This window comes from Seriola dumerili, unplaced genomic scaffold, assembly GCF_002260705.1.
Source record: "Seriola dumerili isolate Sdu_G_001 unplaced genomic scaffold, Sdu_1.0 BDQW01000465.1, whole genome shotgun sequence".
NCBI lineage: Eukaryota > Metazoa > Chordata > Actinopteri > Carangiformes > Carangidae > Seriola > Seriola dumerili.
Window position 1 is genome coordinate 22,534 of NW_019174720.1, and position 13,722 is coordinate 36,255.

Consider the following 13,722-nt stretch of genomic DNA (forward strand, 5'->3'; position numbering starts at 1 on the left):
CCTACCTATCTGTCTGTTGCTATGTCCACACTACTATGTTTACGTTTTAAAATTCATTTCCTTTGCTATGTTTTCGCCTCCCATCCGAACCAACTCCGGATTTTTTGAGCACAGAAAACGTGAACTTTTGAAACACTGCTGACCCAGTTTTAGTTTGAAAATTCCGGGGGTTGTGTTGTAGTCTGGACAGGCAAAAATGGAGACCTTTGGAAACGATAATGTAGACACCCATGGTCGCTCTCTGACTGATCAGCCTCGACTACCAGTGGTGAATACATCACAGATAACAAATTACAAGCATGACTGACCTTGTTGTTTTTGCTAGCAGCTGTTGTGCAGTTAAATTCTGCATTTAACAGTGCAGCTGTCTTTGCTCTTCCTCGTTCATAGTATTTTTTGCAACTAACCAACTGCAGAGTCGACAATCTGCTTCATGTTTACACCAGCTCACACATGCCCATTGTACATGATTACTCAGGTATGTATGTGTTTTCAGGTGTCATAGTCTGCACAGAGATCGTTTGTGATAAGGAGCTAAAAAGGTCACTGGACAGAGATCGTAAACGAAAACATAGTAGTGTAGATTTAATATGTCTATCTGTCTGGAACAAGCCTTTAAGGAAATCTAGCCTGTAGTGTGTGGAGTTTTCTGCCAGAAAAAAAACATACATGGACACATGCCCTTATGAGAGAATACCAACAGACCTGGAACATCACTTTGCTCTTAAACTGCATCACTATGAAACAGCGATGTTGCATTATTCATTCACACTGGATGTTCACTGTGATAACAAAACACAAGCACATTATAGAGTCTGCGTATTGATTTTCCTAAGATGAATGGAAAACAATGGCAGCCTGCAAGTAATGCTTCAAAAATATTGTTAAAATGTTCAACAAAATGCTCATGGTCATGATTTGCATAGAGTACACATAACACATGTGTTGGCCTTTAAACATTCTGGGTCATTGTGGGAAATTTAGTTGTTGGTATCTTATTTACAGTCATGTGAAAAGATGGAGATCAGGACTGGACTGGAAAGCATCACACCTTCCAACAATGTGTTTAAATGCTCCATCTTTGACACTTGAGTGTCTGAAAATGTTGGCGTGTTCTCTTGAGGTTATTAGAACATAGATTGTGGTTTTATAGCTCTGTCTATCTTTCTGTCAGTTATATTCAGTGAACTTCAGTGCTGCGAACTGAGGATGAAGATGAAATGTCATAGAATACACATCAGATGATCAGACAGGTTAGAGACAAACTTTTTGTCCAGATCATGTAAAACCACTTCATTTGTTAAAACTATGGGGACACAATGGCAGTAAGTACAGCAGGTCAAAGGTGAAGCAAGTATTTCTGTCTTTAAATGACCTTGAGACGTGTATATATTCTGTCTGATCATTGTGCTACTTCTGTTGCTCAGACCCCAGTGATTAATACAATCAGCTGATTCAGACGTATATTTCGTCAGACACTGCAGATATCTGGTAGATGGAAACGTAGCTTTATAAAATAGCTGGCTAGCATGTTGTAATGATGGATTAACCTGGACAGGCGGTTCTAAACTCAAACAACTGATCACACACACATGCTGTCTGTTCAACATTCACACTGTAATCACTGACAGTAATTATGACCCCTGCACAACATTAAAGTGATAACTCATTTTCACCCATAACTGAGGCCAGCTGTCACTGTCACAGAGCTAAGCAGGTTGTTGTGATGGTACACAGGATACACAATGTGGCGGTTTGAGTGAGAGTGGGTAGGGGAAGGGTGTAGGGGCAGGATTGGTTTTGGGTTCTCAGAGAGCTCAGGTCATGTCAACTACCAGATTACAATACGGAGGCAGCTGAGTGCTGATTGACAAGGTACCACTCAGTTTAGAAGGTAGGATCCTAAAAACACTCAGTAATGTTTCTGGACTAATTCGCCACACACTGTGCATCCTACCATACAGAAACATGACAGATCTATGTCTGTCTCCCTGCAGGTAACCGTCCCTGTATCATGCTGACAGGACGTGTCCACCCTGGTGAATCAAACGCCAGCTGGGTGATGAAGGGAACCCTGGAATTTCTGTGCAGCACTGAGCCGGTGGCCCAGAGTCTGAGGGAATCCTTTGTCTTCAAGATCATCCCCATGCTTAACCCAGATGGAGTCATCAATGGAACGTAAGTGGGAGGCAGGAACAGTGCTGGATGCCTGTGTTAGTTGAGTAGCTGGTGGAGCTTTGGTCTAACTCCAACACTCGTCTCCACTCACAGACACAGAGAGAGAGAGGAGAGGGAGACTGCAAATGACGCAGAAGAATCCACAGTACATGTCTTAGATTAGATGTTGGTATGAGACTGCAGCAAAGATACATACAATAAATGATACGTATAAATCAATTAATGATCACAGAGTGAACGCTTGTGTGTGTTTGTTAAATCAGCTGCTGTAGTTTGTGTGAGTGTATGTGAGTGGAAGTGTCTTGCTCTCAACAGAGTTAAGGGGAGTTTATAAGATATCAGTCTCTTAAATGAAGCCTTTGGACAGCTGTGGTGAGGTGATCTTTTCAATAGGACTTTTAGTTTTCCAACACAAGTTTCATCTTAAAAGCTTTTGTCTGCCTATGGAGACAGAGGGGATTGTGTGTTCCCCCCTGGTGGCCACAGTCGCTATAGCAACCAGTGTCTCAGCAGGTGCTACTGACAGTTACTAGGCAGAAATGGGCAAAGCTGACTCTGAAGATGTCAGGACCGGCCAAAATGACCTCACAATAATGGTTTTTAAACAAAATTGTCCTCACAATTATAAAAATACATGTACACACATGCAAAGAACCACACATCAACACACACACCCACACAAGTACACGCAAATACACTGTGTTGATTTACCTTAGAGTTGCTCTCACACCTGAGTTTAAAGGCTAAGAGTTAATCAGTCTAATTAGCCAAACAAAGGACTGTTTGAAGGTTAAGCTTACACAGTTCCCAACACCACACACACACACACACATACATTGAAAGACACAAACTCTATTACCACCATATGAATATCAACTGTATAAGTGTTTCAACCTGGTAACACAAGCTTTTTGGAGGCTATATGGTAGACAGCTCTACTGCCACACACAACAATACACACACGCACATTGACAGACACACACAAACACCATCTTACTTTTTTGATATTCACCTTCAAAATAAGAGTCTCTGTAAAAAGAACTTACTGGAGGTTCTGTTTGGCAGCTCTACTGCTACACACAAAAACACAGACACACACTTACTCTCACACACACACACACACACACATATATATATATATTGACAGAAACACACAAACACCATCTCCACGATTTCAGTTAACCTTTAAAATAAAAATCTCAACATGGTAAGAGGAAATTATTGGCTCTGTTGTACACAACCTTATGCAATTTATACTGCCAAACACAGAAGTACAGACACTTTCAAAATAAGAGTCTCAAAAAGGTAAGAGGTATGGTAGGTAATAAAAGTCTGATCTTAGAAGCTATCGTCTATATGGGGATATAGTGTTATAGCTTTATTGCAAATCAACTTCTGTTAAGGCATGTACATGTGCATATGCATGTCTTGCTATGGTTGTTGGGACAAATTTGGGTTTGAAACAATCAGTGTGAGGGATACCTGCAGTCTCTATGACATAAATAAAACGGAGAGTGACGTCCTTTGTACAGATTGAAACATGAGGAGTGAAGTAAACCCACCAAGCAGTAGGCACATTCAAAATTTCAAAGTTTATTATTATTATTGGTTATTATTTTGGACATTTAATGCCTTTATTTGACTTGACAATGTAGAGAAACAGGAAATTTAGGGACAGAGAAAAGGGGACTGACATGCAGAAAAGAGTTTCAAAGTTTATTATTATTATTGGTTATTATTTTGGACATTTAATGCCTTTATTTGACTTGACAATGTAGAGAAACAGGAAATTTAGGGACAGAGAAAAGGGGACTGACATGCAGAAAAGAGTTCGGCTGGTTGCGAGTTGAACGGAACTCAGCTGGTGAAGAGAATGTTAAATATCTGCGACAGATGTTTCTCTGACGCTTGACTCCTGTGGTATGGACATTCCTCTGTGTATGTCGTTATATTCAATGATGAGTCTCCACTGTGACTATAGAAACATGTTATTATCACTGGGGTTTTATATTGAAAATATATTTCAGCACAGACTTCATATGAAAACATAGCAACAATGAAACTTCACTCTGCTCTCTCACTGGATGTAAATACATTGGAGGTTGATTTAAGATGTTGAAACAACTGCATCATTTTTGTACTGATGACAGTCTCACAAAATGAATCCCAAAAGATTAATTTATAAAACTAATTCCAATGTGATGACAGTGTGATATGATTGGAAGCTCCAGAAAGTCCTGAGTAAGGAAAGTTAAGTACAAACTATTTCCAATCAAGAGAAACCTGTCATGCATAGGCGGAAATCCCGGGGGGACGGGGGACATGTCCACCCCTTCCTGAGGGTTGTCTCCCCAAATATATTACTGTAACCTAAATCTACTGCCTGCTACGATCTGACACACAATAACCTGGCACAGTGGTTGTGGCTCAAAGAAAAGGAAAACAGATATACACTATTTTTTCAGTGCAGCTAGGCACAAAGTAAACCCCAGTCATGTCAAGGCATTGTGCTTATGGAAATTGTCACAACCCTCTCCACTTGTGTACCTGTTGCTTCCTGTGTGTGGCTGCTTCCTTTGCAGACTAGAGACTTGGTACTAGAGGTGGGTGTGGCAAAGGATTGTCAGTACCTGGGTTCATCAGTAGACCTGGCACACCTGGGCCCTGTGTGCTAGTGCTTTTACAATCAAGTTGGAGCTCAGTTCTGGTTCTCTCTCCTCCCTGAGGCATCCGTTTGGCTTGGTTGGCATTTGGTTTGGTGTTGTTTCTGTTACTGCACCATACAACACTGCATTCACATACACTTCTTCACTCATGGTCTCACTCACACTGTTGATCTTACATATTACACATGCCATTGTTAGTTTAAGTTCTCCTCCTAGATTTATTGTGTTTTTTTTAAATAAAAGATTTGTTAATTGGCTTGTCTGTGTGCATCTCCCTCTTTTGTCATGGCTGTGTGGCCCGGTTTGTGACAAAATGATAACATAATGGTGTCATTAGGAAAAGGAGACAGAGAAAACAGAACTTTTATTAATATGTAAACAAATGAGTGTCTAAACAGAGAGACAGAGGAGCAGACACACACAGACAGATGCAGGACAGACACCCCTCCTCACAAAGCAATGGTCCTTTTAACTTCATTGTTGAAGAGAAACCTCATCCCGCTAAGAAGCTCTACATTATTAACTCATGAAGTTAATGTAAAGCTCTATGTGTGATTAAGAAAGAGCAGTGGAGCAGAGTCGCTTGTTGACTGATATATATGAGTATATGCTTCTGATATGTAATGCACACTTTCTGACCAGGTACCAGGTGATACACAAGTCAATGAAATAATTTAAAACACAAACTACCTCTGTTCATTCACCTGCTGCTCAACACTACACTAATTACAACCTACTACTTCCATGGTATAGTCTGATCGTACTGATGTTTGTTTGAGGCATCATATTCTCAACATAATGAAACTACTCATGGGGTCAGACTAACATCTGATTTACAACAGTTACAGCTGACAAGTGTGTAAGCTCATCACCACCTCAGAGGCAGAAGAAGCCTTTGAGGGGCAGGAGGTTCACTCATCAGTGTATCATCTTCATCTTTGATTTAGTTTCTCCTGTTGTGAGCCAACTCAGTTCATGTGAAAATAAGAGAAAAGAATAAAATCTCTGCAGCTCTAGTTGTGGTTCTAAGTTCAGCTGTGTCTGTAGCTTTAGATGTCTTAAATAACTGTGGTTGCAGCTGTGAGCAGACTGTGACTGTGATGTTTATTTAGTTACATTCAGAAAATACAAAAACAGACAGAGAGACCACAAAGGATAGGAGGAGCTATTGAGCAGAGAGGTGTCTTTTCCTCCTGTAAAAATCTTGTCCATGTGTCAGGGTCTGTGATGTGGTCTCCTCTGTCATAAAGTTTGAACTCTTTTTATGTGGCCGTAGGAAATAAACTGCAGATGTACCAGATCCAGACACTGTCACAATCCGCCTCTGCTCTTACCTGCTCTCTCTGGGGTTTTTCCATTCCTCCTCATTTACTCTCCCGACACGCCCCCTCATCAGTCCTCATCCAACTCACCTGGCCGCGCAGCTGCTGCTGCTCTCCAATCAAGCTCATACTTAAGCTTCTCCAGTTGATCCACTTGTTGCCAGATTGTTCACGCTTCTATGCCTGATACACCAGCGTCTACCTGCAGACTGGCTTCCTAGTTTGGTCTCTGTTTGATCCTTTTTCTCTGACCCAGCTTCAGCTCTGGTAAATGCTCTGACGTTTTGTCTCTGGCTTCAAGTAGCTGTTGGTTTCCTGCTCAAAGACTCTGCTCCTAAAAAACGATTCAACTCACTACTTCCTGGTTTGGCCCGCTCGCCTCTCCTGCTGCCTGGTGTCAAACTGTAAAGACCACATAGCATATTATCCACCATCACTCCTTCAACAGGTAAACAATATCCTCTTTACTTACCTATCCTGTGTGGTTCCGCTGTGGAAAGAGATCTGTCACATACCTGTTGGTGTCTGAGGTCCACACATTGACTCTTTGGCTCATCGGCTCCACGACTCAGCTCCACTCTCCAGCTCTCCACACGGAGCTCCTGGCTCTCCATTCCCCATCATCTGTGCCTCTTCTTCGGCACCTGCTGATCCAGTGTGAGCCCATCATGGGCAGTATTGGTTTAGGCACATTCCTGTTGCCGCCTGAGGCTCCTGCTCTGCTCCGACTCTCTGAATCATCAACTTGATTCCCCTGTCGAACACGCGGGCTTCTAGGCTCCCCACTCCCAGCCTTGGGTGTCTCTGTCCTCGCCCACTTGACTTCATCACCTACCTACTCAAAGGGTCGTGTGTGAGTACCAGCATTCATTATTCACCTGCACTACTACTGAGAAGAATTACTCACCTGCTGGGCAAAGATACGAACCGGTTATACTCACCTGCCTCAAGCTCTCCCCTGCCCATCATCCCTATGAACTCTCTCCCGTTTGCCCACCTACCTGCTTATGACAATTCCCCTTTTCCCCAATACCCACCTGTGTGAAAAAATCCTTGCTGGTTCATAAAGGTCATTACAAACTATATCCAGTTGTGTGCTGCATTTGGGTCCATACCATACCCGTTTCAGACTCAGGCTTAACCAGTGGTGAAAAAATAAGCCTTAACTTCTGTTATCTCTCATCTTAAACAAGAGTAACATTTGGTTTTAGACCTTAATTCACTCCAGAACTGAAAAACATTAATGAAATCACAACTCTAATTTCATGAAAACTCAGTTGAGGAAAGCCTGGTACCATCACAACTATAGTTGTTGTTAGGTGGTTCATGCACTCTGACTGATTCACTGAAAAGCCCGTCAGTAGAAGAGGAACTGTAAAACTGAATGTTGTTCAGGACTCTTTATCATACTGGTTAATAGCCTCAGTATCTACAGTTAGGCCCAGAAATATTTGGACAGTGACACAATCGTCATGATTTGGGCTCTGCATGCCACCACATTGGATTTGAAATGAAACAACTACAACGGAATTGAAGTGCAGACTTTAAGGTTTAATTCAAGGGGTTGAACAAAAATATATGATTAAACATGTAGGAATTGTAGCTATTTTTATACAAACGCTCCTCATTTCAGGGGCTCAAAAGTAATTGGACAAATAAACATAACCCTAAGTAAAATGTTACTTTTCAATATTTTGTTGAGAATCCTTTGCAGGCAATGACTGCCTGAAGTCTGGAACCCATGGACATCACCAAACGTTGGGTTTCCTCCTTTGTGATGCTTTGCCAGGCCTTTACTGCAGCTGTCTTCAGTTGTTGCTTGTTTGTGGGTCTTTCTGCCCTAAGTTTTGTCTTGAGCAAGTGAAATGCATGCTCAATTGGGTTGAGATCTGGTGATTGACTCGGCCATTGCAGAATATTCCACTTCTTTGCTTTAAAAAACTCCTGGGTTGCTTTTGCAGTATGTTTTGGATCATTGTCCATCTGTACTGTGAAGCGTCGTCCAATCAACTTTACTGCATTTGGCTGAATCTGAGCAGAAGGTATATCCCTATACACTTCAGAATTCATCCGGCTGCTTCGGTCTTTTGTCACATCATCAATAAACACAAGTGACCCAGTGCCATTGGAAGCCATGCATGCCCATGCCATCACACTGCCTCCACCATGTTTTACAGAAGATGTGGTGTGCTTTGGATCATGAGCTGTTCCAATTCTTCTCCAAAACTTCTTCTTCCCATCATTCTGGTACAGGTTGATCTTAGTCTTATCTGTCCAAAGAATGCAGTTCCAGAACTGGGCTGGCTTCTCCAAGTGTTTTTTGGCAAAGTCAATTCTGGCCTTTCTATTTTTGAGGCTGATTTAATGATTTGCAACCTTGTGGTGAATCCCTTTTGTATTTACTCTCATGAAGTCTTCTCTTTATGGTAGACTTAGATACTGATACACCTACTTCCTGGAGAGTGTTCTTCACTTGAGTGGATATTGTGAAGGGGTTTTTCTTCACCAATGGAAAGGATTCTGCGATCATCCACCACTGTTGTCTTCCGTGGACATCCAGGCCTTTTGAGTTCCCAAGCTCACCAGTGCACTCTTTTTTTCTCAGAATGTACCAAACGGTTGATTTGGCCACTCTTAAGATTTCTGCTATCTCTCTGATGGATTTCTTCTTTTTTTCAGCCTCAGGATGGTCTGTTTCACCTCCATTGAGAGCTCCTTTGACCGCATGTTGTGTGTTCACAGCAACAGCTTCCAAATGCAACGCCACACCTGGAATCAACTCCAGACCTTTTAACTGCTTAATTGATGACAGGTTAACGAGGGAAGAGCCCATGCAGCCTTGTTATTTTTTTTTGCAGCCTTCTGAGTCAACTGTCCAATTACTTTTGGTCCCTTGAAAAAGGGGTGGCTACGTATTAAAGAGCTGTAATTCCTAAACCCTTGCTCCAATTTGGATGTGAATACTCTCAAATTACAGCTGAGAGTCTGCACTTTAAGCCCATATTGATTATATAATTGTATCCTGAATATGTTTTCGTAAACAGTTAAAATAACAAAACTTGTGTCACTGTCCAAATATTTCTGGGCCTAACTGTATCTCTTGTTTGTGAGTCATTAAACGTCACATGTCATTTGAATAGTCCATCCATCAATCCATTTTCTTCCGTTTATCTGGGGTTGGGTTGCGGTGGCAGCAGGCTAAGCAGTCGCTTTCAGACATCCCTCTCTACAGCAACACTTTCCAGCTCCTCCTGGGGATCCCAAGGTGTTCCCAGGCCAGATAGGATATGCAATCCCTCCAGCGAGTTCTGGGTTTACCCCAGGGTCTCCTTCCAGGTGACATGCCTGGGAAACCTCCCAAAGGAAGGTGCCCGGGAGGCGTTCTTATCAGATGCCTGAACCACCTCAGCTGGCTCCTTTGCCTTTCCGGCTCAGCTCCCTCTTCACCACAATGGTCCGGTATAAGGTCCACATTACTGCTGACACTGCACCAATCCATGTGAACTCCTTCACTTGGGGCAGTAACTCACCCCAACCCGAAGAGAGCAGTCCAGCTGAGAACCATGGCCTCAGACTTGGAGGTGCTGATTCTCATCCCAGCCACTTCACACTCTGCTGCAAACTGTCTCAGTGAGCCCTGGCGACCATGTTTGGATGAAGCTAACAGAACCACATCATCTTCAAAGAGCAAAGATGCAATTCTGAGGTTCCCAGAGTGGATACACTCCTCACCTCAGCCGCACCTTGGGATCCTGTCATGAATATCGTAAACAAAATTGGAGACAACATTGACAGCCGTGGTGAAGTCCAACACTCACTGAAAACATGTTTGCTCCTCCTGAATCTGAGGTTCGACGATCAATCGACGCCTCCTTTCCAGCACCCTGGCATAAACCTTCCATATAGAGGAGACCCTCTCGTTCCACAGAGAGAACTCCAACACCGCAGTACTCCACTGGGGGCTTGTGAGTATCCACACACCGACCTAGCACCTGTCACCCTGGGCAACTCTGGAAAAGGAGAGAGTCCAGCCTGTCTCCGGGAGTTTGGCAGATGAATGCTGACTCGCAGTGTCTTTTTAGTAGTTTCACAGCTTATTTGCATTGATTGATTGAGGACACTTAGCTCAGTCAAGCTTACCATCTGACACACACACTAACAAGGGAACACCCTTGTCCCATTCCGAACCCACAACAGTGTAATAGGGCCTGTATCCTACCGCTAACAGAGGTGTCTCCCATTCCCGCCTGACGTAACTCACAATGGGCTCCATGCAATGCCAGGACAGCCTAGGCTTCCCTCTTTTGCAAGCTGCTCTGTCTTCATGCATCATTTATGAGGGAATACTCACATCAGCTGTCAACCAGAATTAATTTTCTTTTGTTTAAGAGTGCTGCATAGTTTATGAATATGATTATCATGTTAAAATGCTCATGTGGGGATGAGAAGTCACACATAGAAAAAACACCTCCCATATATGCTCATGTTATTTATCTAATTCTGTCACTGTGCTGTTTATTTTATTGCCATTGTGTTAATTTGATTTTATGTTGCCCCCTGTTTCCACTAGAGGGAGCCAAGAGGTTCAGGTGCTGTGGTGCTAAGATAAACGTGCCCATGTGTAACAGGAAGCAAATTATAATTCTTTAGTCAAGTGTGCATCACGTAATATATGGTTTATCCATTTTTCTATTCACATAACCTTTGCCTTCTGGAGGGACCGCCATAAAACCAAATACAAAGACGAGTTAAAAACCAGTACTCCTACTGATGTGTGGAGGCTTTACTGATGTTATCCTCAGGATCTGTTATTGAAACAGTTCTCCATTATAGTACCAGTGTACTGCTCCATAAATCCCCACCTGTCTCCTCTGCTATATCTCCCCAGGAACCGCTGTGATCTGAACAGTGAGGACCTAAACCGCCAATGGTGTAAACCAGACCCTGTCCTCAGTCCAACCATCTACCACACCAAGGGCTTCCTCTATTACTTGAACTGTATAGGACGACCTCCACTGGTGAGATACATAGACAGAACTCGGTGTTACCTGAACATACCTGTCCTCTGATGCTGTGGGCTGGTTCTGCTCTCAATAAGTCACACGTTTCTCTGATGTGGTCTCTTGAGTGCTACCTAACTTCATATTTAAGCTAATTGCATTTGTATACAGCATGGTACTTAGCGGTTTAAAGTTCTGTTACCAATGAAGGAAATCTCTTAACATCAACCAAAGTTGCTTGTACCCTAAACACACACTGACCATAATTCCGAGTGTGTTTACGGTACAAGAGGAAAAACTCTATTTATGATGTTTCCTGTTTATTTATTTAAGTCACAGAATGAATGAGATTCAAGCTAAAAAACTAACTAACTAAACTAAAGTAGATTTAAAATTCAATGTGAATCACCAGTGAAACAACTTCAGCATTTCAGCAGAATATTCACCAGATGTATAAAGAGACTGATTCGACAGTGATGCCCACATCCCTTCAAACAGAGCAAAGCACAGGAGTATCAGTACTTCTCACAGACCACTACAGCAAAAACATGATTTAGCTAATGGTTTATCTGTAGACAGCTGAAATTCAGATTAGACTGGTGAAAAAAATAACAAGATCAAAGAAGAAGCAGAATAATGACTGACTGCTTCAACTTAACTCATGTTAACCCCCAAAAAACAGCTGACAGCCACAGTGAGAGAGAGACAGAACAGTGGGGGGGATCCATCCATCCATCCATCAGAAAAATTAGCTTCTGAAGATGTTCACTTTTTTTTGTTTAAAACGAGATAACCTCTTACATTTCTTCTGGCAACATTGAAGAAGAAACAATTATATCGAGGAATTAGGAATTGCTTCCCTGGAAGCAAGAAAAAGGGAAAATCCTGCTCAACTGAAAAATCCAGCAGAAAACAAAACCACCTGCCAAACTGACCTTTAGTCTAACTGTCCTACATCTGACTTACACCAAGCTAAGAGAGGAATACAGCCAAAGACTCAAATGAGTGAGATGTCACAGAGAGAACCTACAACCTAAGAAATGATGTACGACTGATGTAAAAATGACTATGAAATAGTTTAAAGCTAGCTTAGCTTTAAGGCTGACAGATAACCTTCAACAAACCCTGGCAATGGTTACCAAGGAGTAGCAACAATAGCAGTGCAGTAGCAGCACTTGGCTATAAGAGCCCATTACCTCTCTGTAAAGAAAGAAAGAAGGGATTTGTAAAGGCTGGAAACTAAAAACCAAAGAGGCAGAAGACACAGACACTGTCATGACAACAGTCAGTATACTGTATATAAGAATGGGACTGTCATAGTGCAGCTGGACTTTCTCCCTATAAAAAAGGCAGAACAGGAGAAGACTACCACCACTGACAACACCCACTCCTTGCCAGACGCAGACATCACCCCACCCCCAACTGCACCAAAACTGACCAGCCCTGTGAGGAGAATTATAATGAAAATATTTTCTCCATTCTTGAAGATGAGATCAATTACTACCAAGCCCAGGGAAGTGTTCCAATCTGTGGGGATCTTGATGCCAGGACAGACACAGAACCAGATTCTATTAGCCAACAAGGAGACAAACGTATACCTGGTCAGATTAGCATTCTGCTCCCCTCACAACCCCATAGCAACAACTTTGACAAAAGTGTAAACAAAAATGGGCACCAACTACTACAGCTCAGTCAAACATTGGGTCTTTATATCGTCAACAGCCAGTGATCCTGATGGTATTTTAAATGAAATGCTTACATTTACCAATCATAAGTTCAACATTGCCATTTTAAAATTATTAAACTTCCTTCTGAGCACTGGAAATTTCCCTGACATGGAGGAAAGGAATTATCACGCCATTCTTTAAAAATGGAAACACATTATTATAATTAAAACCATGTACACAAATATTAAATGTGTTGTGAAATTGGCAATTTGGAAACAGACTTCTTCCCTCATAACAGAGGGGTGAAACAGGGCTGCAGTCTTAGCCCCACCCTGTTTAACATTTATATTGATGAACGGTCAGATATCCTTGGTCTCAGCCTATCTGACAGAAATTAAATGTCTACTTTTTGCAGGTCTAATATTACTAGCTCCATCTAAGGAGGCGTTACAACTGGATGATCTGCAAAACTTGTCAAGTCTTGGGGTCCTCTTATAAATCAAGACTTTGAGAAATGGGACAAATACCCAGTCGCAACAATGTATGCCAAGCTGAACTGGGCCAAATCCCCCTTTTAATCAGGATACAGACAAGAGCCCTCAAATTCTACAAATACCTAAAAACATGTGCACTCTGCTCCCACCATTACAAAGCCCTTCACTAGGAATAGAAGAACACAGAGAGGAGTCCCCCAGCCAGCTGATCATGAGGCTCAGCTCCTCCAACAGCAGCAGGCCTCAGCACAGCTCTCACACTATCTGGACCAATCAACCTATATCTCAACACAAAGACAATGACATTAACTACTGGACATGTGCCGCACAAACACAACACTAACTTCTAAACACACAGTACACAGCAGCAGACCATCTGACCACGATGAGGGATC

The 13,722-nt window shown here is 42.3% G+C and overlaps 1 protein-coding gene across 1 annotated transcript in view; it reads left to right on the plus strand.

The window, feature by feature from the left end:
- LOC111234819 (cytosolic carboxypeptidase 1-like) overlaps positions 1-13,722 on the plus strand; it is a 78,056-nt gene that overhangs the window by 21,079 nt on the left and 43,255 nt on the right. The window contains exons 7-8 of the mRNA XM_022762994.1: positions 1,998-2,178; positions 11,055-11,184. Coding sequence (XP_022618715.1) covers positions 1,998-2,178; positions 11,055-11,184 — 311 coding nt within the window. The remainder of the gene's footprint in view (positions 1-1,997; positions 2,179-11,054; positions 11,185-13,722) is intronic.